Raw genomic sequence first — 27,659 nt, forward strand, 5'->3', positions numbered from 1 at the left:
AATGGTGGCACGAAGAGCGCCAGAAAACCCTTGTGACGGAGCATTGTAAAGACGGGAACTATGTTGTATGGGAGCGCGGAAGACTGGGAGTGATGAGGATGTGTGATGACGACCGACGTTTACTGGTTGATTATAGGCTACTTTGAAGCTATAATTGTTCGCGAAATTAATATTGCGTCTTCGTTACAGCGGACAAGGATGCTCGTAGTACAAATGATGCTCTGATGAGTGAGACAGATGGATGGGAGCCGGGAATGCCGAAGCTGAATCTTCATGAATGCACGCAGAGAACCAACATACTTCGAGGATAAAGTGAAAAGACCTAATCTGATCTGAGATAAAGAACCGGAGGACCGGTGTGCCATTATGGCGACCGTTACGTTCTGAGCGGAGCGAGCGGTAGTGGGCGGCGATGAAAGCGGCTGTAAGACCCAACCGAACGCGGCTTTTCCAGCGGCTCTGCGTCTGTGGACTAGGTCTAATAAGCGCCACCTGGCTCATGCACTTCCTACATGTAACAGGTGCGGTATGTTTCTATGTCTAACTAATGTTTGTCAGCTCGGTATTCATATGAAACACATTAAAACTATGATAATCACAATGGAACGGTTATTGACAATATATCTGTCCAATTTCAACATGTAACCTAGCAGAACATTAATCCAAAGTAACTGTATCACTGTTCAATCAATACCATGTTGATCTCAATAATGTGTGAGCAATAAGCAACCTAAACTAATACCAGATGCATCTGTCTTGTTCTTGGAGCCAGACTCCTCCAGTGTGGATGGAACATTTCTCTGGTCTAAGAGAGAACTGGCACTGGATATAGACCAGAACCAGACCTATCACCCTCCCAGAGATGGTAAGATACTTATTGTTGTGTCCCTGTCCTTTTTTGGCTGTTTCTTAATTATTCAGGTTCTTCTCTGGCTGGCTGATTATATTATGTCTGATTGGATGTCAGTTATCTGTTGCCATGTATCTTCGATTTTCTCAGATTGATGATAGTTGGTTTGTTTCACATCCATCCACTCATCTATGTCTCTGGAACCTGTCAATCTCACCATCTCAATCTATTTTTCTCTCTGCTCCCTCATAACATGTCTTTAAAGAGGGCAGACAGATGCTTAAACACGCAGCTAAGCCCCTTTGAGGCCCCTGTTGCTAGGAAACTGAATGCTAAATTTCAGAATGGAGCACAGTGTATCTGATGCTTTGAGAAGAGCCGACATATAGATGGGACACCCTAGACGTATTTCATATATTTAAATCAGTAGAGTCATATCCACTTAAGTGTGTTTGCACATCTGCCAAGGTTGAGGTCGGATCCGTTTACCCTGACCATGTTGATGATGTTGATTGTGGTCTCTGCTCCATCTAGCCTGTTGCTAAGAGATTAACTGGACTCAGTTTTCTGAGCAGTTCAGGTTTTTGAAGTTCCCCACTGACCCTTTGCTTGTATCTTAAAACATTTTATTTTCTACTTGAATTGAAAGTAATTTGTTTCTAACCCCCCCCCCCCCCCCTCCCTCTCTCGCTCTCTCCCTCTTTCTCACTCTGGCTCTCCATTTTAAGCTATCCATGAGTTTCCGGAGGACATTTTCTCCCTGGAGCAGAAGAGACAAGGGGCAGTTCTCCTCCATGTTCTCTGTGTGAGTATACAGACCCTCTTGCCTCCCAGACCCCTGACAGAGTTCCAACGCTGTTCTTTGGGTTCTATGGGGTCTATGCTTTTACCTGAAAATGCTCCCAATACTCAATCCATCCTTTGCTCCATACCTGAAAAGAGGCTTCAACCCTGTTTTAGCGGAACTCAAACATTCACTGCACTTGACTTGCACTTGTGTCAAAGACCCTCGGTCTCACTGTCAGCTGATGAGGTGTTTTTCCCCTCTTCCCAACTGCCAGGCAATCTATGTGTTCTATGCCCTGGCGATTGTCTGTGACATGTACTTTGTGCCATCTCTGGAAAAGATATCTGAGGTAAGGGCCAAACAAGAGAAGTACCTACTGTGATGCTTTTATAAAGCAGTTTTCAGTCCGCTGCAGTGTGCTTTCCAGTTAATATCTTAATATATGGTAACTGTCTCTTTGATTCATTTCTGCTTTTAATCAAAAAGCTTGTTTTGGTGATCGTCTCTGTCTCCCTCCCCTCCACCACACAGAACCTTCAACTTAGTGAGGATGTTGCCGGGGCAACCTTCATGGCTGCCGGAAGCTCTGCCCCTGAGCTCTTTACCTCTCTGATTGGTCAGTGTCACCTCTTCCTCCCCTATCGCCATCACTTCCCCAGTTCTCACAAGTACAACATTAAAATGATACAAGGATAATAACATGATCATATTTCTGGTATTAAAATAATTAATCTGTTTTTACTTTGTGGATTTTAGACCATTCCAGAGTATCCTGGACCTTTGGAATTGTGTCTTTCCTGATAAATTTGTTTCTCTGTCCAGTCCAAATGACTTACAAAAACCTAGTTGTCGCCTATGTATTGGTGGTGCTCTGACCTGTATGGATTTCATTTGTCTAAAGTTGGATGCTTGTGGTCATGCTGGCTGGCTTGTGTCACATCTCTCAGGTGTGTTCATCACAAAGGGTGACCTGGGAGTGGGCACCATCGTCGGCTCAGCTGTCTTCAACATCCTCGTCATCATCGGAATCTGTGGGATCTTCGCCGGGCAGGTACCCCCTCCCCTCAGACGCACACACACACACACACCATGTGTAAATTAACACCAGGCACCAGTTGGCGATCTCTAAATGAGTGGATGTCTTCTGTGTCTTCAGCCCATCTCTCTGAGCTGGTGGCCCCTATTCAGGGACTCCGTTTTCTACATTCTGTCCATCTTGTTGCTGATTCTGGTGAGAACCATACACACAAAAACAAAACACTATTCTGATGATCTAAAATTGTCACTTTTCAGGAAAACTTGATTTAAGGAATGAACTCAAAGATAATTGAGTTGTTTCTTGTGTTTTTTTGGGCAGGTGATTTATGATGAGAAAGTCGTTTGGTAAGGCAAACAATTAAGACAGCTCTGGTTTAATTTAAAAAAAGCATTCTCTCCCTAATGTTGTGCGGATATGTTTTAGGTGGGAGGCCATTGTATTGATCTTGATGTATGGAGTATACATTCTCATCATGAGGTGAGTGTTTCGGTGTGTCACTGGAATGAGCATGCCACCTGTGTCTTAAACATTGGTGCAAACACAAGGGAAATCATGGCATTTGTATTTGTGAAACACGTATTGGTTAAGCACTAAAATACATCTTATTGTGTGTGTGTGTGTGTGTGTGTAGGTTTAACAGGCCTCTGTGGGGTTGGGTGGAGATGCATTTGGGCCGAGGAGGTCTGGGCTGCTTGAGCAGCCTGCGAAGGACCACCGCAGTCGGGCATGGAGGGGTCGACTGTGATACCGACTTGATTCCACTGAAGAGAGGTCGGTATGAGTGTGTGTGTTTCTGGTGTACCAGATGCTGTGATACCCAATCAGTGAAATGCGTCACGTTCCCTTTGGGTTTTATCATCCTGAAATAGACAGTTCCCTACATGAAGCTGCTATTTTCCACAGTCCGCTCTTACTCTCTCTCTCTTTCCTTCTCTTTTTCTATCTCGACTCCCATCTCATCTCTCCTCTCTTTTTTCTTCCTTCACTCCACTTTCCAACTCCCTCTCTCCTTTACCCACCTGCTCCTCTTCTTCATTCTCCCCCCTAATCCCTGCCCACCTTCTCCCTCCTTCTTCTCTACCCTTCCCTCACCCCTCCCAGACTCGTGCTCAGGGCAGGACCCAGCGGTGGTGATGGTGGACGAGTTGCTCAGCCTACAGCCCCACCAGCTATCCTTCTCTGAGGCAAGCCTCCGTCTCCTCATCACCCCGCACTTCCCCCCCTACACCCGCCTCCGCATGGCCGGACGCATGGTCATCAACGAGGTACACCGCGCGGTGGGATGCAGAAAAAGATACATTCTCACAAGCACCTCGCGCTCGCACGTACAGAAATGCAGGGACCAACGAGAACTCAGAAGCGATACACACGTGCATACATAACTACTGTAAAAATTCATAAAATAGATCCCATGCCAACATACAAACATACACACATCCCTGCATGTAAAGATGCATGGTCATTGACAAAGAACAAACACACACAAAGCAGCTGTACAAAGACATGCATCTAAAAAGGATTTGCTGGAAGTGTATGCTTAAACTGTGCTGCATGAGATGCTATGCTTTGCTACCCCTAAACCCGTCCTACCTTCAGTGTGAAATGTGTCATTGGTCTGTCAAAGCACCTCCAGAACACAGAACAGTACCCCAGTGAAGAAAACATGTCTAATCTCTAGATCTCTTTCCCTGTCTCCCTCTCTCTCTGTCACTATTCTGTTTTTCTGCCTTCTCTGTCACATGCAAACACACACTTCTTCTCCTTTCTCACACACTTGATCCTTTTCTTTCTCTCACACACACGCACACACACACACACACACATACACACACACAGAGGCAGCGACTGATCCAGGCAAAGAGCCTGGAGGAGGGGGAGGCGGTGGGGGAGGAGGGGGGAGAGGGGGGTCCCTGGGGGTTGGAGAATGGTGGTGGTGTGGACGGCGAGAGACAGCCCCTTGGGGAGGGAGAGGGGGGAAAGGGGGGTGCAGAAACGGGGTGTATCGGTGACTCAGTGGGGGCGCTGGCCAAAGAGGAGGATGAGGAGGAGCAGGAAGAGGAGGAAAAGGAGGAACCGTTTACACCCTATGCTGTGCCAGGTGAGTGGGAACTGACACACCCACAAAAACACATACCTCCCCAAGATGTTGCTTCTGGTAGCTTCTAGGAACAGAAGGAGCCACTCAATTACATTGTAACCACATGGAGTTTGGATGAACATTTTCTGTATCCAAAATTTAAAAAAATTACACCAGTAAACGTTTATGCTCGTCAAAAAATGTATTGTGTAAACAAGTTGTGTTTACACGTCGTGTGTGTTGTTCAGAGGGCTGGGGCCGGCGGGTCAAGTGGATGCTGGCGTGGCCTATTAATATGTTGCTGTACTTCACGGTGCCCAACTGTACACTTCCTCGCTGGCACCACTGGTACCTGCTCACCTTCCTATCATCTACCCTCTGGATTGCCCTCCTCTCCTACCTCATGGTCTGGATGGTACGAGCCGCAACACACACACACACATAGCCTGAAGATTATAACTGACTGTCTCCTCCTGCACGTTACCCTCACTACTGACTTGCCAATGCTAAGTGATCTGCATGTTATTTATACTGTCCACTAGATCGTGCACAATCACATACAGTCACTGTCATTGCTATACTGTGGGCTTGTAGACACAGCACTGAATACGTTTTTGAACCACTCTCATGTGTCCCCCATTCCAGGTCACCATCATCAGTTTCACCCTGGGCATCCCAGAAGTCATCATGGGCATCACCTTCCTGGCAGCGGGCACCAGTGTCCCAGACTGTATGGCCAGCCTCATCGTTGCCCGCCAAGGTGCCAGCCTTCACGCTGTGTGTTTGTCTGTGTCTGTCTCAGGGTTTGTTGTATGTGGTAGTTATGAGGGTATGTAATTGTGTTTTTGTGTCTAATCTGTGTGTGTGTGTGTGTGTGTATTGCAGGTATGGGGGACATGGCTGTCTCTAATTCTATAGGCAGTAACATCTTTGATGTGCTCCTGGGCCTTGGTTTTCCCTGGGTGCTGCGCACTCTAGTGGTTGACTATGGCTCTGTGGTAAGATCCACCTTAGTCCCACACACTCTCTCTCAGTGTTGTTTGAGTTCATGTTCGTGTTCTTCTGTGTGTGTTTTTTCTCAATCTGGGTAGCAAGATTTCCGCATGCTAGAGTCACCCTGAATGCAATCCAATCTTTCTTCTCAGATCTTATATGAACACAGCTACCCATCCAAAGTCTTGTGTTTTCCAAGTATTTGTGTCTTTTCAGAGAACATTTCTTCTGTGTTTTTTGGGGGGTTTATGTTTGCGGTTGCCAGGTTTGCATCAACAGTAAGGGGCTAGTGTACTCAGTGATTCTGCTGCTGGCCTCTGTCATTCTGACTGTGAGTATCTCTGGACCATCCTTCTTCACATACCACCATCAGAAAGATCAAATCTAGAATCCCCTCACTACAGCAATAGCAACAACACTGACAGAAGTTCAGACCGTGAACTGTCAATATTACACAGATATTACGATATTACCCTCATCCTCCCTCATAAACCCTACATGCAGTATTTTGATAGTTATATTTACAATTTTGAAATAACATTGTGTACTCTACTGTTTGTACGTTATACATGATACCCATGTCACTGCCTCCTAAGACAGTGTGTAGAAACAGGATCACTTTCTAAGTCAACACCCCATTTCCTCTCTTTACTCCCTCTTCCCTTTTCTGGCTCTCTCCCTCAGGTCCTGAGTGTTCACTTGAACCACTGGCGGTTGGACCGCAGGCTTGGTCTCAGTCTCCTGCTGCTTTACGCCATCTTCCTCCTTTGTTCCGTCGGCTTTCAGCAACTGTAACAGGTCACAGACACACACACGTAAACACACACATACATGCACCAAGGGAAAGGTAAACACACACCCATGTACATACAGATGTTAATACTTTAGTATTTTCTGTGATTTTTATAATCACACCTATTTGCATATTGTGAGATTCTGATACTATCAAAGTGAGTCTGTATAGACAACTGCTGTTTCTTGACCTATGTTGTATGCATGTACAGTATGTGTGTGTATGGGTACATGGATATTCATTGGAGAACGACGTCTCCTAATGTCAGTGATAATGTTACATCAACTGACAGGAAGCCTCACCTTCTAGCTTTATTAAATGTTGAGTTATTTTGCATAGTTTTATACAAAGCCTGTCAAGTTACTCTGTGATAGCAATGCACTTCGCACAATGAATTTATAAAAACTGAATTTGTATCTTATCAAAACAGTCTTAATGTATGGCAAGTTACAAGGACTACATTTTCTATAGATGGAAGTTCCCCCCAAAAAGTGTCTAACACCAACAGTATTACCACAATGATCTTAAGTTACGTTAATCCTTCACTTCCCTGTGTGTGTTGTTCTTACTTTGCATGGCCATATCTGTCCCATCTCAACACCTTGCTGTGGAAATGCTTTGTTGAATTTATTTTGTAATTGGAGTGGATGTTAAGTGCAATAAACACCAAGTTTAGTGCAATGAGGCACGTGTGAAGAAAGGCACTCACTGTGGATACATGGACTTTTTATTAGAGCAAAAGCATGTTCAATACCAAAGAAACGTTAAAAAAAAATACACAAATTACAATATTTTACCATAACAAATAGCAATATTATGGAAATCATTAACAATTGAACATATCACAAAATAAAAGCATAGATGCTGAAACAAATAGAAAAAAAAAACAGTACAGACATTGTTAGTAGCTATGCTTTTGTTTTCCCCGTGATGTTAACTATATATTTTACAAAATCCAACTACAAAAAATCCCAATCCCCAAATGGAATATCAAGTGATGTACTGGATACAAAATGTAAAAAAAAGAAAGAAAAAAAGTTCAAAGATTCATGTGTGTCTGTGTGCATTTGTACTCAAGTACAAGGTGCAATTTGCATGCAGTAATGTCATGTTGTGGCACAGACATGAAAAGACAGCTACGGGTTTCCATGGAGATGACAGCTAGAAACTGATACAGTAGAAAAATTGGACCAGTTTTAAAGTTTGGGAGGAGGGTTCAGTCACAATAGCGTTGTCTTCTATGTCTATGGACCTTGGCACCAGAAAGGCTCTTGAAGGAAACCTCACAAGAGGAAAAAAAGAAAAAAAAAGGTTCTAAAATATCAGAGAGAGAGAGAAGTACACAGACAAACGTCACTACAAAAAGTCCACTAAACATAACCAATCCCTCCACGACTTGGATCATATATATATATCGAAACCCAAAGGCATGGATATTTTTTCTTCTGACAAATTAAAAATAGATAATTTGGCAACAAATCAAACACATTGCCTGTCTTAGCAGTCCACACCATACATTTGTGTTATATGTATGGATGTGTGTATGAGTGTAGGGAAGGGAAAATAATTAGCTGCTATGCTAATCCATTTGCTAACGTGAACTCCATGGAGACAGTGGTTACTATGGTTACTGTGGTCTGCACTGTGTGTGTACTAGTCCAGGTGGTCTAGCTAAGAGAAGAGTGGGGAGGTCAAGTGTTAGTGAATGATACTAGATACTGTTCATACGTCAGTCACTGTTGGGTACCCTTCCCCAGGGAGTGGAAGTGGGGGTTAGGGAAGGGGCGCTAAGAGCTGATCCCTTCTGTGGTCTGGACCCTCTGAGGTGTTGGTCACCCCACTCACTCCCCAGACTCGTTGGCGACTGTTGGGGGTTCTGTGGTGAGGTTGGTGGTATGTGAGAGGAGAGTGAGGTGGGGTGATGGTTGAGGGCAAGGCTTGTCTCCTAGCAATGGTCACTCGGAGGTAGAGCTCTGGCTCTGCTGGTATATGGACGCCTTGTCCTTCAGAAGAGCCAGGCAGAGGTGACAACTCCAACTTCCTGTAAACACAAACACACACGAGGGCGGGACTTGATCAATGCACCATGTCACAGCTACGCTGCTTTGATGTCACGTACACTATACTGAGAGGCCCAACAGACATCCAATCCAAGAAATGGAAGGTTAAACTTGTCCTGTTGATTTGAAGGTATTTTGAACAAAGCTCAGTAGACTGATGTGGGCGGGGCCTTACCTTCAGGGGGTTCGGTCATGGGGGGACTGAGGCAGTACATGTGGTACCCTCGATCACAGTCATCACAGAACAGCAGCTGGTCCTGAAACACATTGACACATGAGGGGGGTCAGACTCTTCATAATCCAGTCTGGCAAATGGGTTGGGGAGGGGGGTGGAGAGAAAGTAGATGAAGAAAGAGAAGAAAGCATGTGGGAGAGGAAGAGAGGAGTCTAGAACAGGAGAGGTAACTCACATCGTTCTCGGACGTCCCGCACACGTTGCAGCACTTGCACTCGATGCACTGCCAGCGGTAGGTCTTGACGGCGGCCATCATCACCGCCGTGAACTGCAGGCAGGTGGGGTGACCTGGGAGCGGGGGCGAGGAGTCAGGACAAACACGGTCACATTATAGACAAGTAGGAAACAAGTCACTACAGGTCAAGTTAACCCACAACAGATCAAGAGCATTTGGTCCAGATTTGAAAATGTTTTTCAATGATTACATACATATATATATATTACATATGTATTTCAAGTCAATTGTCTGGATCTTAGAGCTATGGGAGCTCTGAACAATGATCGAAGCGTTCCAACTGAACGGTTGATCCAGATAAGACAGATGATCTGCCAGCTAGGTACCGGAGCGTCCGCAGTCGGAGCAGGACACAAGCTCCTCAGACTGGCCAGTCTTCTGGTTGAGAGTGGAGTCACCCAGGCAGAAGTCGCAGTAGTCGTTTGGCAGGGCCAGACCGTTGGGTCCTTTCTTAGGGGCTGGAAGGAAGGGCAGAGAGAAAACAAATCTGGTGTCAACATTTTGGGGAAATGTGTATGTAGCGCATAGGCAGCAGGCACCTATTCAAACACTAAGAGTCTATTGGCACATAGATGTGTTGCTCTGTGACTCACTCTTATGTTCCTCTGGCTGACGGGGAGTGGGTGGAGCCTCGATCTCTTCGCGGTCTTCGCCCTCCTCCTCCGCCAGGTGGGAGTGTGTGTAGTGGTAGCTCAGGCCAGGGCGGTTCTTGTAGCGCTTCCCACAGACTGGAAATTCAAACAGACACATGCATGAGATCACATAAACGTAACAGGGAGCAGTCTCTCTCTCACGCACCACCAGCTTAAGACATTCCATCCGACCGCCCACCTTTTCGCTAAAACAAAGTGTGACTCACTGTCGCAGGCGTAAGGTTTGTCCCGCTCCTCCATTGCCGCTGCTGCCGCTTCCAGCTTCTTCTTACCGTTCCCCACTCCACGACCCTGCCAAACCAGGACAAACACTCATTTTACCACTGTTCCCCACTCCATGACCCTGCCAAACCAGGACAAACACTCACATTACCACTGTTCCCACTCTACGACCCTGCCATACCAGGACAAACACTCACATTACCACTGTTCCCAGTCCACGAACCTGCCAAACCAGGACAAACACTCACATTACCACTGTTCCCAGTCCACAACCCTGCCAAACCAGGACAAATACTCCACCCAGAACAAGCCCATGCCCTGGTGTGACCTCCTGGTTTAGGTGCCGTGGAACATTCAACTGTTTAACGGACGTTCTGATTCAACCACAACCCTGTCTGACCTCTGGTGCTTTGCCAGAAATTCATGTAGTCCTACTGGGGGTGGCAAAGGCGCCAGTTTTTAGAGCAAGAAACATCATTACCTTGGACTTGCCCTTTCCTCGTCTCTTGGGCGTCTCGTCCTCAAAGTCTTCATCGTCCAGATCATCCAGGTAGTCGTCATGGTCCAGTACTCTCTGGGCACACAAGAGGTTCAAGTCAGACAAGTTCAGGTTGGGATACTATACTCACTAGTAAGTCTGTAAAGAACCAGGATATTTACCTAAATATATACATATCGCTTAATATATAAAAGGTGTTAACTTAGGACCCGTCAAATGGGTTTAAAATGTTTGTTTAGCTCATAGGCCAAGAATGTCACCGGTCTGCGGTGCTGGTATTCTCTCCTGTCACTTACTTTGCGGATGCGTCCAGAGGAGGTGTGGCTGGAGGCGGTGGCTGCCACCGGTTCGGGCGTGGCCACATCATCCTCTACGGTGCGGGAGTCCGACTGGCCCCTCCTCTCCAGGGGCTCCCCCTTGAGCAGGGCCTCCAGGCTGCTGCCATCCATCGCCCCCAGGGCGTCTCGCTTCAGCCCCAGCTCCAGCTCCGCCGACTTCAGGGGGGGGAAGGCCAGGCGGGGGTCCTCTGGGGGGTGGGCCCGTCGCTTCTTCCTCCAGCGGCGAGCGGGATAGGTGTACAGCTGGCCCGGAGCCACACCTGTTTAAACAGACAGACAAAGAATTGATTCAATCAGCATAGTGTGAACATTGTTATATTCCTGTATGTTAATTCCAACTGTGTTGTTTTTAGCATACAGACCTGCACTCCGATGCCTTTTCTCCATCCAGATGTAGCAGTTGCTTTGGGCAACACCGGTCTGCGAGTCCAGGAAGGGCATTAGGATGCTTCTCTCAGCGCATAAACGGGCGTTGTAGCTATGGCACTGCTCCATTGCGTCCTTATAGTACTGCTCACCGAGCCTGAAACAAAAGTGATGAAGTGAGTAATATGGTCATTTGACCTAGCTAGGAATAAATCTGTTGTATTTTGCTATGTAACCGTTCAAAACTAGTTAGCGAATTAAGTCATACTGCGAAATTATGCAATTTGATGTGCAGTGACTCTCAGCTCCAACCCTCCATCTTTGTTTCTGGTCAAAATGGGCAATATGAAACCTTATATGGTTCAACTGCTTGTTACATTTCATACAGGCCGCAAATCAATTTTCGAACGTAAATAAGACATTTTAATGTGGGATTTAATGTAATAGTACATCTCTTTGACTCGTTCACGAGCTAAATGAGATTTTGGAAGACAATACAGCAGTACAAATAGCCGTGGGTGGCTAGGTTGCTTAGCTGCGTTAGACAATGGGTGTGTATGAAAATAAATAGCAGACGTGTATTTCTCTTTTACACATGGTTTCTTATACCATGCACACTCGTTAGTGATGACATGCATTTCTACAGGCAATTTAAGGTCGTAGCCTTTCTGAAAATTGATGAAAACTTACACTTTCACAACACTATCGACGGCCGCCGCCATGATTGCTTGGTGCAGTTGTTAAAACTGCAAATGCGCATGTGCATGCAGCTGCAGTCAAGTTCCGTTTTCACAATTTCAGAGTAAAAGCATAGGCTACTTACTTTGGACTAGTCTACTGGGATATTAGCCTGATTGTTTACGTGTTGCAGGGACAGTATCTAGCTATTGCTAGCAAAACCTCCTGTGTTGCAAACAAAAGTTATCCATGTAGACCGACTAATTACATTTTCTGAAAATGGAAAGTCAGGGACGAGGAGGAGGAAGAGGAGGAAGGAGAGGAGAAAGAGGAAGGTGCGGTGAGGTGAGAGAGAAGTGACTCATACAATAATGTTCTCACTATGACACCAAACTTTGATGGGCGATATAATATATAACAAAACTATTTACCTGTTGTGGGGCTCTGCCATTTTTCTTTCTTAGATTAGAAAGCCTTCTACAACAGAGACAATGACTTGCTAACAGACGACAGTTGGACACTAGTATATTACTTTCCTTTTTAGGACAAGGATGTCCGTCTGTCCAAATCTATGTCATTTGCCCTGCGACACGGAGCCAACAAGTTGGGACTGCACCTGAATCCTGGTGAGTTTATATATTATAAGTTAGGATTCAGGCATCAACAGACAACCTAGTTATGTATTCGCTTCTACAATCTGAAAAGCCTCATGTCACTACACTTAACTCAGAATCTATTTAGGGAAGTGGACAAGTGCGCATGCTCTGAAAGGGATTTTATTACACAGTTGGGACCATGCTTTATTCTCCCCCAACCCAGATGGCTTCTTATTCGTTGAAGACCTTCTAGCTCACCCACAGTTCCGCTCCTACTCATTGGAGGATGTGGAAAGAGTGGTGGCTACCAATGACAAGAAGCGATACAAGCTCTGCCGTCACCCAGAAGATGGACGGTTGCAGATACGAGCCAATCAGGGTCACTCTCTGCAGGTATATGCATAGCTGATAGGTGCCTTACAGAAAGTTGCAGCATCACAGTGTTGCAGGATGGTTGTCCATAAGGAAGTGCCAAACAGTATTGCATGTTGGTGGTGTGAATTTAACAAGGGACATAAGAACCCCAATCTCCCATGTGAAAGATCACAAGCAAACATGGTGAGCTAAAGGCAAGTGGTGGTCTTAAGGTTTCAGGGAGCTTCTCGCTTCTCCTTCCACTGTCTGCAAATCCTTGCTCGACTACCGTGTGCCCATGGGTCTTTTCCCTGAACAGGTGCCTGATCTGGAGCTAAGACCGGTGCAGGCTGGTTCCCCTGACTGCCCTGTGGAGGCAGTTCACAGGTCCTACCTCTGTCACTGGACCTCCATCAGAACCCAGGGCCTCAGTAGGATGAACAGAACACACATCCACCTGTGTCTACCAGGGGAGGAAGACAGTGGTGAGAGAGGAAGGGAGAGCTGGGGGAGAAAGAAAGAGATGGGGAGGATGGAGATGAGGAGAAAGAAAGAAAGAGGGAGGATGAATTTGAAGAAAGAGAGAGATGACAGGAGAGAGAGGATAATCAAACAGAGGGGTATGAACCCAAACAGCTAGCAACTGTTCATGCTAAGTGAGGAGGTGAGAAGAGAGAGCATGACAAAGAAAAGGAATACAGAGAGAATAATAACAAATCTTTAGTCAGGCTTTTACTGATAACATAATTACTGTTACTGTTAGATTGTTTTTGAGTTGTCAGGGTTTCTGTGCTTTAGGTAAGAGGGATGTTTGTGACCTGGCCATATACATCAATGTCCCCAAGGCCCTGGCTGGTAAGAAGAGCAAACAGGATCAATTACAATAATGATCCAAAATGCCACATTTCTGAAAAGCATTCCAGATCCAGTTGTAAAAATGTGTCAACATCCATGTGTGTGTCTCCTGGGCAGATGGTATCCAGTTCTTTTTGTCTGAAAATGGTGTCCTGCTTACCCCTGGAGATACTGAGGGAAAACTACCGTTGAGGTACTTCAGCAAAGCTCTGAGACTGAAGCCCACAAGTAAGGACCCCCCTGCTGGATATTATAAAAATACAAATAAAAGGTAGGAAAAGGAACGGTAACTTTAAATCTATTGGTTTGTTACTTTCTGTTGCAGGAAATATTCTGCCGTTGGAGTAGTTGAAGATATTGCTCTGAGAATTGGGGGGACAAGTCATCACACAGTGAGAAAGCATTAGGGAGGCTGTTTCTATGGAAAGTATACTGTTTGGAAAGAGCACTTGATATTGTTGGGAGACTGTGAAATCCCTCAGCAATAACACCAACAACACTGTATGATGTTTCTGTTACAGTCGTAACATTTACATGACTGAGCAGGATACAGAAGGAACCGTTGAAGTATCAGGACCGGCTGTGGTTAACGGATAGTTTTCACTGTTCCTTAGAGAGAGCGCACACACACAGTGTGAATGTTGTTTGTGATACATTATCTGTGGTTTCCTGAGCTGTTTCTGCCTTTTGCATGAAACCGTGTGCAAGTTTCAGCCATTTATAACAAGTATTTGCCATGTGTAACAAGTAGAAGTATATTGGAATTATTGCACCTCAATGGTCTTAAAAAATCTGATGAATGAATAAATAATAATTTATTTGAACTAGGATCATACTTGCAATATAAACAACATATATGATCATATATATAATCAAGAACAATATTCAGCAAACAATAATAGAGGGATGTCTGCTTTGCCACCTGGCCGTTCTCGAAAATAAGACACAATGTTTCACACCAGAAGGTTAAGAGAACACCTGCCAACTACTCAAAGGATGTCATTAAGCATGTTTATTACAGCCCAATACTGTTGTATAGTTGTAGCTACAAAGCTAAAGTTATTTGTATGAATAGTATCTAAGCCACATGAAAGTAATTTACACATGTTCATGATAATGATTTTGAAGAAAAGATAATATACTATTCACCAGGATTAACAGGTGAATTGCAAGGACCAACTTTGGTCGATTAATCAATGTGCCTTTAAGTTATTTTTTTTGTACCATCTTTATTTGGATTGGCAATTCATAGAGTTTCTTGTCCATCTCTTAACATACTGACACTCTTGACTGCCATCTTCCTCTCAAGAGCAGGTCATCAATGGAATCCCTCGTGTGTAAGAAGAACTGTGGTGAGATGAATTGCCATGTGACATACAAAAAACAGCTGAATATACAAATGATTTTTAATTGTCCCTGGCTAGGACTGCGTGTGTGAAGGTGGGGGGATCACAGGGCCTCGTGCCCCCCTGTGAGCTTGTGGAAGAGCTCCTCGTTGAGCGTGTCACTCTTTTCGCGACTGCGCGTCGACATGAAGATGTAGCCACCAATGAACTCATGGACAATCTTGCAGTCGGCCGTCACACAGCTAAAGGCTATGTTGACATTCCCATCAAACTCAATGGCCACCTGAATGGAGGAATACACACACACGATAATATTGGTACTTTAGTAGAAAGTCCGAAGGTTGATTTAGGCTAAGAGGTTTAATTCAAGTAAGATTAATCTTCTTAAACTCTCATAGTTGATTAAATGAACCTGTCGGATGTCCCAGTTGACGTTCCACTGTCTCATGTTGTTGTAGCGCCAGGTCTTCACCACATCCCCTACCCCCAGGTCAATACGGATCAGGCGGTTTGGGGTGATGCCCAGGACCTCATCCTTACGACTGCCCTTGAACCTGGATGGATGCACAACACTCCAGCAATTTAACACAATTTGAAAAGGAGACACACAGTTACACATCACCTGACCAGTAGTTAGACTGCCGCTGACTTTAGGGACCTTCCTGTAACCTTATTTTTTCTTGACCTAAACAACACGACATGAATGATAACGTGTGCAATATATTTCAATAGATAGCTATGCGTCTCTGAATAATTAAAGTAGTACCACGTCTTCAGTGTTTGGGGGTTGCCAGATTATTTCTTACCTGACAACAAAGAAGGAGATACCAAAGTCAGGCAGGGACTGCCAGATCTGCAGGAAGCGAACTATGCCGTCGGTCAGCGAGAGCTGGGCCACGTTCTGATAGGCCTCCAAGATACGTGGGGTCAACTGGGCAGGACCAGAAAAGGGTCAGCATGGGTGACACTGCTAACTTACTCAATGTGTATACACACCTGCTTGACACCTTACCTGTTTGACCTTGTACTTCTTGTGGTAGCGTGGGGACACCAGGCTGTGGGTGTTGATGCTCTCGTCAGCTTGCATATTGTTGCCATTGGGGTTGGTCTGTTGCATAGCCAGGAAGGTGCGGATGCTCTGCATCTCGCTCTGGTAGGAGCTGTCTGCCAGACTCATCCCTTTGGAGGCCAGACGGCAGGCCGCCATCCATTTGGAATACTGCTCTTCCTGATGGACACAGTGGAGAGAAGATTTGGAGAGAAGATTTGGATAGAAAGATGTTAAAAGAGAGCCCTCAAGGGATTGCAGAAAGACCTTTCAGGTATCAAAGGTGTTTTACTTGGGTGTTTTACTATGTGTGTGTGCATGCATGCATGCATGCATCCATGTGTGTGTGTTGTTTAACTTACATTCTCACAGCGTAGGTATACCTCATTCATACCCTCTGGGGCTGGAATGAGGAGTCTAATGCAGAACTTCTGGCCAGCCACATTCACATCAGGGGCCACCTCACAGCCTGGAAAGTCGAGGTTAAAGGCATAACTAAATCATGTAATAATGTCATATCGTCACCATTTTATCATCATATCATATATGCTAAAGTGGTCATGTCGGGTTCAGTTATTTATAGTGTGTCTAGGTGGGTGAAAATGAAAGCAGAACAGAATGTGTGACAGAGTTGAGGAGAGAGAGAGCTGAAAAATATTAAATTAAGAGATGCCCTTCTATACCTTTTAGGTTGATCTGTTGAATAGGTTCTCCAAAGCTCTCCTCCTTGCTCTTGTAGTAGGAGATTGAGCAGCTCCTAAACTTGAACCAGTACTGCTTGTATCCCTTCAGTGTCAGCCTTTTCGGCCTGAAAATGAAGTAGCACATTCTTATGCTGTGTGTGTGAGAGAAAAAGCATGCGTGTTTATTTTTTTGGATCTCTTACCGGAATATCTTCAAATACTCGTTTAGCTCTGGTGCAGTCATGTCATCCTGTGTTGCAGAGAGTTCTTACAATTGTAACGCTTCATAATTACATCCTATTATTAACTGTTACCTTCTTTAAACCTACAGTCAATATATTGTCACTGAGTACATATAAACAGTGGTGCATAATAGTGATGACGTGTGTGATCTTGTCGACCATAACATTTTTATATTCTTTAGTGAGAAAAGACAAGTAGGACCAAAATGTACAAAAGCAGGTGTGTAAACTTCTATGGTATGTTAACCACACCACTGTACATTTTCATTCACTGAAATGCAGATCAAATATGGCTAACCAGCATGTCATTGGCACTGCTGTCTCCATCCATCTTGACCTCCAGACACTGCAGAGCTGAGTCCAGGTCATCCATGGCCGTGCTAGACGTTTGCCCTTGGGGTTCCGACAGAGACAGCTTGTTGATGTGGTACTGTGTGTGTGTGTGTGTGTGTGTGTGTGTGTGTGCGTATAAATGTAAATGTGCATATGTGTATGAGTGTGTGTTCATGTGTATGTGGTGTGTGGTGAGGATTAAAGATAAGGAAACACAAATGAGGGAAGTGGCATTGCAGTAGTCATATCGGCACTGTAATGTATCCTGATTCACATGCACTCGTTGTCCAGTTGGGATTTGAACCCATGTACACTTCTAGGCCCAGTGTACCTGCAGTGCTCCAAATAGCATCATCTCCTCCTCAGTGCAGTCTATGTCCTCCAGCAGGATAGCCCAGCGAGCCTGCTCATAGAGCAGCGTCAAACGCACCACATCATACTGAGGGGAAGGGAGAGACAGATTTGAAATAACAAATCAACCAGAAAGTTATTTTTCACACACTTATTCACACTTATACATTAACCTTTTATTCACTGAGCAGACGCTTTTATCTAAAGAGACGTACAACTAGTGCAATATGGAAAGTACAACAGAAGATCAAGGATCCGAAGCGCATCGTTCTACTGTAATTCAGTGGTCAGAGACAAGGAACGATGTGTATTTACCAGCCACATCGCAAAGTAAGCATGTTATGGCTACCAGGCACAGTGAACTAAAAGGTCCTGTGTCCTGTTGTTCACACACACCTTGGGCTCCAGGTCATGGAAGTTATAGTATTTGAAGCGTAGCCAAAGTCTGTCGTTCTCTCGGATTCCCTGCTGCATGAGTGAACGAGAGGAGTCTAACCACCTGAGACAGAGAGAAAGTGAGGAGAGGAGATGGAAAGTGTGTGTATGTGTTGTGTGTGTTTGTGTGTGTGTATTCACCTGCTGTGAATATGGGCCTTGTCCACTACACTGGCAGGTCGGTATAGCTTGGCAATGGCTTCGGGGGCAGGAGGGGCCTGGGCAGTTGACAGCATTTTGTAGACTGCCTCTGTTTTAGGAGAGTCTGCGAAATGGGCGGGCATTCCATTGTACAAGCAGGGGCGTGACACTAGGGAACAGGAAGTCAGGCCAGGGTCACCAGAAGTTCACACCATACCGTGGTCATTATGTATTAGAGCGATTCCTTTAAAAAAGTCTGTTTAAGCCTAGTGAATAGACTGCAGATCGCATCAAGGCTAAGAGGTACAGCACCAGCATAGCATAGCATAGCATTAAAGGCTTTAAAACTAATCACCTTTCAAAATTGTATATCTAATCCACAGATATGGAATGGATAAGTATTGTAAAAGGCTTGTTTAATGTATCAGTACACTTCCTCATTTTCACACATGCTGTGATTGGTCAACAAATGTGTTCCTCGAGGAACTGATTTAACAAAGTGTACCTGAGGTGACAGGGATTTCTGAGAGGTCGTACACTTCCTCGGTCGAGTCTTTGTCTTTCTTCTTCTTCTTTTCCTCCGCCGGACGCAGGAGGGACAGCTCCTCAGGCCGACGGATGTCTGAGGAAGGACCCAGGAATGGCAAAGGAAAAGGAAGAGAGGGATGATGGAGGAATAGATGGAGACTAATGTATGGTTTGATGATGAGAAGAAAACAAACAGAGCTTTGAGTATACTGCTAAACTGATGAAGCATCACAATCCTTTTAGTTCACACCAGCCGCGCAACACTTCCTGCCTCTCTGCAGACATAGACCATCCTTTGTGTCAGGGACTCACTCAGCATCCTACAGATTCCTAACACGGTGCGGAAGACAGGCCCGGAGAAGGAGGCTTGGAGCTTTAGCGTCATCCCGTTAGGCAGACCCAAAAGAAGGGGCTTGTGCTGGGGCATCAACACCAGCCGCGCATCGGCATGCACGCCACATTTCTCCAGGGTCCAAGATGTATGTAGCAGCCACTGCTGCTTCTGATCCCACCACAGTGCATGGTCCGACCAGTCACGCTTTATCTCTGCATGAGGGAAGGAAACAGAATGAATCAGACACAAAATGGCCACCACTGTGCATGGTCACTGCTCTGGGATCCAGGACATGAACAAATACTATCTTCACAGGGATCTGTGACTTTACAAAGGGTGTGTGTGTGACTTACGTGTTTTCTCCACCAGTTTGAGGATGACCCCACCTATATGTAGTTCAGATGTCACGCTTATTGAGATGGGCTTGTCATCGCCCAGTTCCTCCACTACGACTGAAAGGTCCCATGCCGCCATACTGAACAGAGGGAAGTAGGGAGAAGAGAGATACAGAAGAGAGAAGGGTCAGCTGAGACAGTGGAAGGGGTAAGGGCGGGTCCATATAAGAATCCCAAGTCTCATGATAAATTGACACATACATCACCACCCCCACTACTGACACACACCCTGAATGACCAAAGTATTATCATAGCCCTGTGTGACAAGCCCTTCCTGTTTCTGAGCAATCTGCCATAAGCACACTTCCGTTTTCTAAGCCTCCCCTGGATGAACTGTTCATCCAGGCTGGTGTAAGTATGTGTGACATATCTACCCACAACTGACTGACTGGATGGGGGGCTGTGTCAAACTCACATGGTATAACTTCACAGCTGAACTGAACCTGAACAAAGCCACTGGTTGGGTGTGGCAACACCAACAACAAACATTGACCACAAGTACAAGTGTGAAAGAACAGGACAAGCATTGTAGCCCCCTTTGAAAGGGAACCTGAGAATAGCAATTGGTCTCCAGAACTGTGAACCCACTCCACCCCCCCCCCCCCTCCCCCCGTCATCATAGTCATCCCCCTCTCAATCTCTATCAGAGGCCATCTTTTTCTCCGTGTCACTTTGAGATGCAGTCTTATACAATGCAATATATTTCTGTCTATGTCTCTCTCTTTCTCTGTCACACACACACACACACATACATTTTTGCCACCCTTACCCTCTCTTGCCGTCCAATATCCAGAGGATTCAGCAACTCTCAGCAAATATGGTTTCCTTCTCTCGCTTGATCTGTGAACCAAACTTTTGGATTGATTTAGTGAAACAGGCCTGTTGCACTTCCCTTCTCTTCTTCCCCCTGTGTGCTCTCTCTCTCTCTTTCGTGTTGAGTCTGAAGATGTGGTTACCAGAATATATTTCTATGCTTACAAGAAAGGGTGTTCCTCTTTTTTCGTCAGCTTCCGGCCAACGGAAGTGTGAGTGACAGTGGCAGTGTCTGAGTGGGTTTCTTATTCTATGTGTGTCAATCGTACTGTGATAACTGGGTGTCTTGTGTGTGTGTTTGTATGGTCTAGTTTAATCGAGGATCATAAACTAAGAAAACATTTACCCTGACATTTTCCAGGACCCCACAACTTTAAGTGCTGTTTCCATGGGGGTTTAGGGGGTCTGGTGTAAGAATTGGTGTCATAGTTAGAAGTACAGTATGGGGTTAGGGATTGGGCATAACACCATTTTCAATGGGAGTGAATTGTCAGTCCACACTATGATAGAAAAACAAACCTCTGTGTGAAACAAAGAGAGGAAGGCATAGTTGTATTTTGCTTTAATTACAAACTTAATTCCTAAGACAATTGGGACGTTATTGAATTATTGTTAAGACTGTAGTTGAATACATGTAAATAACACAAAGAGTAAGACACGCTTTCACCTCAGACAATTTAGGTCTCTAAGTCTGTGCATGAATTAAAGGCTCTGTAGATGTTGTAGATCGTTCTATTGACCGCTAGGGGGTGAAACATATATACTTCCTCATTTGATAAACTGCGCACGGCACAACCCCGCCGATGTGCAGGGAAGGCAATCTGATAAACAGGAATGGGAGGCATGTGTTTCGGGAATATGAATTATTCATGGGACATTGCTCAATGATAAATGGCAACTATATGGAAGTACAGTTTACAAAGATTAACCGATACACTTAGTTGAAGTAGTTTGTTTTGCAATCGCCTACAAACCAGGTCCCCACGAGTATGGTACATTCCATGCGTCACTGGTCAAAACAAAAATGGCACATGCCAGATGAATCTGCAGCCTATCTGTAATTGCAAACAATTCAAAGTGCGCTGTTCTAAAAACGAAACTGAACCGACAAACCATTGAAACGAGACATATCGAACGCTGACACTGGAGAAAACCCGTATCAAATAACTTCGGTGTCACAGCATGGCATTTCAAATGTCAACTCTTTCTGCACGCATCAGACTTATAACCTCAGGTGGTCCACTTTCCCGAAGCCGTGGTGACTTTAGTAGTGACTCAGTTGGGTTCAGCGTCAAATTAAGAAATATTTTCAGTGCTACTCAGCCAAAACGTCAGGTGCATTCTCTATTTCGCACTGGAATTGCAGAACGCGTGGACAACTTTTCAACAGCAACAGTTTCAAAGTCGTTCAAGGGGCAGAACTACGGTCGCGCCTGCCGAGACAAGTCTGGTACGGTTTACCGAATTGCCATCGGTGCATTTGGAGTGACAACTGCGGTTGCTTGTCTGCACGCAAGTGCCCAGGTCGCTATGGCGGAAGCGCACTTGAATCTTGACTCAGTTAAAAGCAACTGGAATAAGGTGAAGGGTGAGTTTAAAAGTTTCCACGAGTGGACGAGTCAGTCAATGAGGATGGTCACGAAACTGCACGACGTATTTCTGTGTAACCCAAAACAGTTTAGCCTTACCCAAAAGCTCTGCAGGGTTATATCATACAATATACACTACTAGGCCTACTTTTCGAAATATCTCGTGGCCACAGACATATCTTATCACGAACATGGGAATCTAATGTGACTATGGTACATTTATCAATGCAAAGTAGCCTCATTGCTCTCTCTCTCTTTACTTCTCTCCAGAAACCTTGCTATCCATGGGTCTGGAGGATAGGCGTAAACACTACAGGAGCTCTTTCCTGGCGCTGAAGGATATACCAGTGTGGAACCAGGAACGAGGTAGACTATACAGTCACAGTTGTGTCACCAAGCCTCCTATCCAGATGTACCTACTGTACATCATAAGAGGTTGAAGACCTCTGTATCTTGGAGACCCTTCAAGACCCCAGACACAATATGAATGCTGTTTATACGTAGCTTCAGGCATTGCAATCTGGCCTTTGAAGGCTAAACCCTCCCTTACCAGACAGCATCTGGCTTGTGTTTCAAAAGACAATTTATTGTGCCAGGCTTAAATACAACTGTGAGTAACCAGTTACTGTAAGATTGCTGTAAGTAGTATGGCCTTACTCACTTAGATCCATGCAGGTGGTTCATATGGTCCCTAGTTAGCAACCTGAATACTTTTAATGCTTGACTAAATGTGAAACGTAAATGACTAAATGTAATGTTCCCTTCTGTGCAAGCTTGAGTCTTGAGTGGTCTTGAATCACACACCGAGTTTGAAATTTACCCCAACAACTGTGACACAATTTGTATACGTCCTATTCTCATTCTACTTGCGTAGTCCTATATTATTTATTTTAGTAAATTCAATGACAGGATAGCATTTATGTGTTCCTCTCCTGGACCTCTTTATCAGGTGCTGCAGCTGTCAAGCCTCACTTCCCCAGGAACGAGGCCCTGGACAACAAGATCTCTCTGTTCAGCGGCGACATCACCAAACTGGAGGTGGATGGGATTGTGAATGCAGGTAACCATCTTACAATCAAACGGAATATTGTGATACAGGGCTACTATGGATAGCCCTCTGTATTGCAAACGGTCACTATTAATAACAAGGACAACTTTAAATGTGTAGAATTTTTTGAGAAGACTGTACTCTGGAGGTACGTGTGCGATTATGGTGTAAATGTAATGTATTAATTTATCAGATGCTTTTAATCCCGTGATGTACAAGGGTGTATTCAAACTTGTGTCCTCTTGATATACCGTTAAACGCTCTACCACTTATCTATACCCATCTCCACAGATGGTGCATGTGCTTGCATGCATCTTCTCCAGTTTCACCCAGAGACTGCCTGACTGACCTCTTGAGCTTCACAGTTCCACTAGGCACTGTGCCATATCTTATACATGGCATTTGATTTGAGGGTTATAAATAGTCCATGAAGCCAGACAGCAAAGTCAGACACTAATTGGGAGTGTAAATGATGCAAGTCTCTTTAAGGATTTATACTTTCCATGTCTTACCAAAATATTTAGTTTTTATTGAACCAAAAAAAAAGAAGAAGGATCGGGCTTAAAAATAATGCAAGAATTGCTATATACAAATCTGATCTGAACTATGGCCAGCCCACTTTCCACTAATTACCTACTGTCTACCTGTAGAATCAACCTTGAGTTCATTGGCTAGTTAGTGCTTTGGGTAAATATTTGACCACTAGGTGGCAGCTGAGACAAGTGAATCCCATCTGAATTCCAGTTACAAAATGTAATTGGCAGCATGCCAGTGAGTGGGGATCAGAGTCAATGAGCCTACACACATTAGAAATAATGCTTGATGGAAATTGTATCATAGTTTGTTGAAAAACTGATGGTTTTTCTTCATTTGCTTGTTTAGTGGTCATCGTTGTAAAAGTGCCACTGAAGCGAGAACTGCATATCTCTCGTTAGCAGGCGGCTCGTGCTGCCTGTGTGTTTACATTTTAACAAGCGCTTTTATAGAGTCCCGCTATGCAAAGTGGCCCTGGGAAACATGACCACACTGCTGTAAAGCCTCATAGAGGACAGCTGGGTGCTCAGACCCAAGGTGAGGAGGGGAAGGGGGGGGGGGGGGGGACTGAAGGGGCAAAGACCGATGGAGAGAAGGAGACAGAAAGAGAGAGTGGCCCTCAGCCCCAGTGATTTTGTCATACCGACTGTCACTATGGCAACTGTGAGGTGTAGCCGAGCAGAGAAAGAAGAGGCTGTCAAACGTTGTGGCTTTGAGTAATTTTCTATTCAGGTTAGTCAGAAGATAAGAGGTGCCTGCACATTTTGGGGAGGAGGGAGGCAGGGTGCCTGGAAAGAGATGGCATTTCTAGTTCACTGTGAGTTATCTCAAGTTATTTCCCCAATCTGGCAGTAATGGCCCCTAAGAGTCATATAGACCTACAAACATTCAATTGAAACCAACAGAGACCACTTAATGGTTTGAGGGTTCTTTCTCAAGCACATGCACATGCGCACACACACACACACACACACTCATTCTCTCTTGTTCTCTCTTCTTCCCCTGTCTCTCTCCAAAATCACATCACCCCCCTTCACTCAGACATCATCGATCAATCAGGTGTATTGTGGGAGGGGGGTGGGAGACTGTTTATGTCGTTTGTGTCGTTCTCAATAAAGATTGGATTTACAGTAACACTGCCCCTCCTCTGCTGCGTACCCTCCCCAGTTTTACTGGTCCTGGCTCCTGCATCCCCCCCCCTATAAAACACAGCAAACATAAAACTCCACAAGCACTTAGGAGCTGTCCTCGAGATGGTAGGAGAAGGGCTGGGGGGGGGGGGGGGTAAAACATCCTTCTCTTTACACCCCTCAATCACTCCATCCACTCTCATCCCAGATAGAGAGATGTATCAGCTCTGATGGCTTGGCTGATTAAGATGGATTGCAATGAATGGTCTTTGGAGTGGTGTGTGTGTGTGTATGTGCTTCTACAAAAGTGCTCTTTTCTAATAAGTGAACTGCAACTTTTTATTCTAAACTTTCCAACCAATGTGACCTCACATCATGAGTCAGATTTTCAAAGGCCTCTAAAAATGCATCGGTGGACGTTTTCATGTTCTTATGAAGCAAAGGAATTCTCAGTTTCTAATTTTCAAATGATAGATGATATACTAGTGTTCTTGCTGGTGTAGCAATAACCAGGTGTGTGTCTGTGTGTAGCTATGTGTATAAGAATGTCTGGTGTCTAACCTCTCTGTGATAAGAGAGCCATGCCTTCTTCTGCCAGGTCAGTGATAACACTTGTTTGCTGTGGGGGTACCTGAGATACAAGATAAGGACCAATAACATTCAACAGTGGCAGAGCTGCTGAAGTGTTTAAACTCCTTTTCAGATAACATAGCTGCCTCAGGAGGAACATTGAGGGATGGATGGATGGTGGGGATTAATGATGGATGGAATTGACGATAGATGAATAGGTGGAATGATGTATGTACGGAATACGAATAGATGGAAAGAAATAAAGGAGGGGTGGGTGATGGAAAAAGGACTGGATGAATAAATGAATAGACAGCAGAAGTAAACCAGGGCTGTAATGACAGTAGGGTATATTGAACTGTATTCCACTCTATCATCCCTAATACTGTGTATTATTGGAGTATTGTTGCCGATTGCAGGCTAGCTGTTCCCAATCTCTCCATAGTGACAGGGAAGTACAGACATTTCTAGCTCGGGCCCTCGAGCGAGCTAGCCTGTCCTCCCTATCTCCACTGTAGTTACAGTATATCTATCTCCTGTAATTACTCCACTAGCTCTATCTACTGTACTCAGTCTCCGGGCGCACCACTCGCTCTATCTGCAGCACGACAGCTGTCTCCACTCCAAATCAGACACCTATCTTTTTGCGCGGGGGGGGGGGTCGCTTCTCTCTCAATAGCTACGGCGTTAGACTAGCGTGTACATTATCTCAGCTGGAAGGTGTATCCGCTGTCGACTGTGTGAACTCCAGTTCTGGCTTGTCTCCTTGCGGTGGTGACGGGATCTCTCTGGTCGCTCCTCTGGTCGCCTGCCGCTGTCACTGAGACAGTGAGACACGGGTCCCCGTGGGGGCAGGGTTCCAGGCTCTGAGGCCCGCCTTCCTGCCTCCCTGCCTTCCTGCCCGTGCTGAAGGGCTGCCGTCTTCATCCTGACTGAGGCACGGCTCCAGCTCCCGAGGCTCGGACCTGTCTGATCTCATTAGCGGACGTTCGAGTTTGTGCTGTGGAGCGCTGCTCCTCTATATCACAGTGGCTCTCAGCTCTGCTAGCTGGTCAAACGTTGCTCACTCTGCTGCAGTGTACTGAACTCGGCAGTCCTCTACTCTCATGTCTTTAGTGAGGATATGTCCGCTTGTACAGTGTTGTATTGAACTGTACTCTGCTCAACTCTGCCTAAGGACATTCCAGAAGCGCTGTTGCCGTCACACCGTCAGGACTTTGCGGTGCTGAAGCCCTCTCACGCTGTTATAGATTGTTACCCAGAATGAACAACCCAGATGCATCTGCTCTGTGTTTTATTTTGACGAGTTAACATAGCCTGAGTCAGTCCCTAATGACCGGCACTTTTGTAAACTAACAAACAAAAAATAGTCGCAGAATGGGGGTTAGAGAAACTGAATGAGTTTGCAGAAATTTCCTTTAATAGTAATTATTTCCTCCTCTCGTTAAAAGCCTTGCCACCCTTCCCCCCCTAATCAATCGCCTCTTTAGCTGGGACGGAGGAAGTGAGAGGCTCATTAGTCTGATTGGCCCAATGAGGAAGATGGAGACGAGGAGTCAGGCTTCTCATCAGCACTCTGCTCATCAGAGTTGCGTTCATCAACGCCGGCCGCTTGCTCGCCTCTACCTGCATTCAGTGGGGCCACGGTATTTCCCGAGAGTTGTGTTTGCTAGTTGGATGCTCACATAGGTTGTTGAGAGCGAAGCAACATCTTCAGTGGAGGGTAAATGAGGCACAGGCCCTGATTTGACCTCTAAAAGGCCACCTTATCTTCAAATTCAGCCTGGTCTTGTCCCATTTTCATCAATTATAAAAACTCCCAGTGGAGCAAAACCCACCCCAATTTAGAGGGCTCCGTGTTTTATGCAGAACACCTCCCATGGGACGAGTATTTAGGGGTTATGTGTCAAACCAGATTTACTTTTAAAAGACCAAGATACTGTACATCGCATTTGCAATAACATTTGGAATCAGGGTTTCTACACAATCCCAAAAGGTTCTCTGTTTCTCTCACTCTTAAAAAAAAATATATATATATATATTATTTTTATCTTGCCCCTCTATTCTGCTTTGCCATATTGGCCTTCCCTCCTCTGTCTGTCTTCTTCTATTCTTATCCATCCATCTTTGTCAGTGGTTTTCCACCTCAAACACTGCTACACTAGACCACACATTAGTCCTACAGAAATAATGACATTCTATTCAAAGGGCCTATTTATCCACTACATCCACTAATAACATTATTATTCAAGGCGGTGAGAGTGGCAAACGCAGCCGCTACTGTATGGTAATCACCATGTTGTCTGGGTTTTTTGTCATCTACAGTGGTGCTGAGAGAGAATGCATTGATGAAGTGAGGTACACAGAAGAGAGAGCACTTTGATGCTTTTCTGTTGTGTATCTCTACACATTGAGGTTGAAACCAAAACAACACAAAGGTACCAGGTGTACAAGGGGGTGCAGTAATGCCAAAAGCTGTCCGTAAGTATAGTATTCTATCTGCGCGCGTTGC

The 27,659-nt window shown here is 45.2% G+C and overlaps 5 protein-coding genes across 9 annotated transcripts in view; 3 read left to right on the forward strand and 2 right to left on the reverse strand.

Annotated features, from left to right (window-relative positions):
• The first annotated feature begins 68 nt into the window (after positions 1–68).
• On the forward strand, positions 69–7,275 carry slc24a6a (solute carrier family 24 member 6a). The gene is made up of 17 exons (XM_084669243.1): positions 69–521; positions 773–865; positions 1,579–1,655; positions 1,912–1,986; positions 2,169–2,253; positions 2,585–2,688; positions 2,794–2,868; positions 2,995–3,020; positions 3,100–3,153; positions 3,308–3,447; positions 3,778–3,941; positions 4,513–4,774; positions 5,002–5,168; positions 5,399–5,513; positions 5,639–5,751; positions 6,012–6,077; positions 6,431–7,275. Exons 1-17 carry the CDS (start codon positions 413–415, stop codon positions 6,539–6,541), a joined length of 1,836 nt encoding a protein of 611 aa, XP_084525369.1. The 5' UTR covers positions 69–412; the 3' UTR covers positions 6,542–7,275.
• Positions 7,249–12,394, reverse strand: dpf2l (D4, zinc and double PHD fingers family 2, like). 2 transcript variants are annotated; one of them, XM_084669210.1, is made up of 10 exons: positions 12,257–12,394; positions 11,144–11,304; positions 10,740–11,041; positions 10,426–10,518; positions 9,929–10,013; positions 9,663–9,797; positions 9,396–9,527; positions 9,010–9,122; positions 8,775–8,856; positions 7,249–8,580 (listed from the first exon to the last, which is right to left on the reverse strand). In XM_084669210.1, exons 1-10 carry the CDS (start codon positions 12,274–12,276, stop codon positions 8,495–8,497), a joined length of 1,209 nt encoding a protein of 402 aa, XP_084525336.1. In that variant the 5' UTR covers positions 12,277–12,394; the 3' UTR covers positions 7,249–8,494. The 2 variants fall into 2 exon arrangements, with proteins under 2 accessions (XP_084525336.1, XP_084525328.1); XM_084669202.1 differs by lacking the exon at positions 12,257–12,394 and adding an exon at positions 11,838–11,883.
• trpt1 (tRNA phosphotransferase 1) lies at positions 11,954–14,454 on the forward strand. Of its 2 annotated transcripts, none has more exons than XM_084669223.1 (7): positions 11,954–12,170; positions 12,370–12,451; positions 12,645–12,814; positions 13,095–13,260; positions 13,574–13,630; positions 13,748–13,858; positions 13,956–14,454. In XM_084669223.1, the coding sequence occupies exons 1-7, from the start codon at positions 12,105–12,107 to the stop codon at positions 13,976–13,978; spliced, it is 675 nt and encodes a 224-aa protein (XP_084525349.1). In that variant the 5' UTR covers positions 11,954–12,104; the 3' UTR covers positions 13,979–14,454. The 2 variants fall into 2 exon arrangements, with proteins under 2 accessions (XP_084525349.1, XP_084525357.1); XM_084669231.1 differs by having other exon boundaries at positions 11,969–12,170; positions 12,290–12,451.
• A 564-nt stretch (positions 14,455–15,018) lies between these two features.
• fermt3b (FERM domain containing kindlin 3b) lies at positions 15,019–20,411 on the reverse strand. Its single transcript, XM_084669191.1, has 15 exons — positions 20,236–20,411; positions 19,425–19,546; positions 19,050–19,283; positions 18,715–18,831; positions 18,210–18,378; positions 18,030–18,132; positions 17,614–17,721; positions 17,248–17,379; positions 16,911–16,957; positions 16,708–16,832; positions 16,387–16,493; positions 15,989–16,204; positions 15,783–15,907; positions 15,389–15,530; positions 15,019–15,259 (listed from the first exon to the last, which is right to left on the reverse strand). The coding sequence occupies exons 2-15, from the start codon at positions 19,543–19,545 to the stop codon at positions 15,080–15,082; spliced, it is 1,926 nt and encodes a 641-aa protein (XP_084525317.1). The 5' UTR covers position 19,546; positions 20,236–20,411; the 3' UTR covers positions 15,019–15,079.
• Positions 20,412–21,074: 663 nt separating this feature from the next.
• The window catches only part of macrod1 (mono-ADP ribosylhydrolase 1), a 40,597-nt gene continuing 34,012 nt past the window's right edge, over positions 21,075–27,659 (forward strand). Inside the window, exons 1-3 of one of the 3 annotated variants that reach the window (XM_084669475.1) lie at positions 21,075–21,867; positions 22,139–22,234; positions 22,818–22,928. In XM_084669475.1, the coding sequence (XP_084525601.1) occupies positions 21,462–21,867; positions 22,139–22,234; positions 22,818–22,928 (613 nt within the window). In that variant the 5' untranslated portion in view covers positions 21,075–21,461. The remainder of the gene's footprint in view (positions 21,868–22,138; positions 22,235–22,817; positions 22,929–27,659) is intronic. The other 2 variants (XM_084669389.1, XM_084669311.1) reach the window with 2 other exon arrangements.

The sequence above is a fragment of the Hypomesus nipponensis genome, chromosome 1 (genome assembly GCF_054491055.1).
Source record: "Hypomesus nipponensis isolate SF chromosome 1, ASM5449105v1, whole genome shotgun sequence".
NCBI classification, from domain to species: domain Eukaryota; kingdom Metazoa; phylum Chordata; class Actinopteri; order Osmeriformes; family Osmeridae; genus Hypomesus; species Hypomesus nipponensis.

Excerpts from the sequence above, each read along its gene's own strand:
- slc24a6a (XM_084669243.1), top strand. The coding sequence starts at position 413 with ATGAAAGCGGCTGTAAGACCCAACCGAACGCGGCTTTTCCAGCGGCTC. Across the intron at positions 5,514-5,638 it reads CCTCATCGTTGCCCGCCAAG|GTATGGGGGACATGGCTGTC; the intron begins GTGCCAGCCTTC and ends TGTGTATTGCAG. Across the intron at positions 6,078-6,430 it reads TGGCCTCTGTCATTCTGACT|GTCCTGAGTGTTCACTTGAA; the intron begins GTGAGTATCTCT and ends TCTCTCCCTCAG.
- dpf2l (XM_084669202.1), bottom strand. The coding sequence starts at position 11,869 with ATGGCGGCGGCCGTCGATAGTGTTGTGAAAGT. Across the intron at positions 10,519-10,739 it reads CCTCTGGACGCATCCGCAAA|AGAGTACTGGACCATGACGA; the intron begins GTAAGTGACAGG and ends TTGTGTGCCCAG. Across the intron at positions 9,123-9,395 it reads CTCCGACTGCGGACGCTCCG|GTCACCCCACCTGCCTGCAG; the intron begins GTACCTAGCTGG and ends CCCCGCTCCCAG.
- trpt1 (XM_084669223.1), top strand. The coding sequence starts at position 12,105 with ATGGAAAGTCAGGGACGAGGAGGAGGAAGAGGAGGAAGGAGAGGAGAA. Across the intron at positions 12,171-12,369 it reads AAAGAGGAAGGTGCGGTGAG|GACAAGGATGTCCGTCTGTC; the intron begins GTGAGAGAGAAG and ends TTTCCTTTTTAG. Across the intron at positions 12,452-12,644 it reads GGGACTGCACCTGAATCCTG|ATGGCTTCTTATTCGTTGAA; the intron begins GTGAGTTTATAT and ends CCCCCAACCCAG.
- fermt3b (XM_084669191.1), bottom strand. The coding sequence starts at position 19,545 with ATGGCGGCATGGGACCTTTCAGTCGTAGTGGAGGAACTGGGCGATGAC. Across the intron at positions 16,958-17,247 it reads GCAGTGCCAATGACATGCTG|GATGACATGACTGCACCAGA; the intron begins GTTAGCCATATT and ends TCTGCAACACAG. Across the intron at positions 16,494-16,707 it reads TCAACAGATCAACCTAAAAG|GCTGTGAGGTGGCCCCTGAT; the intron begins GTATAGAAGGGC and ends TCGACTTTCCAG.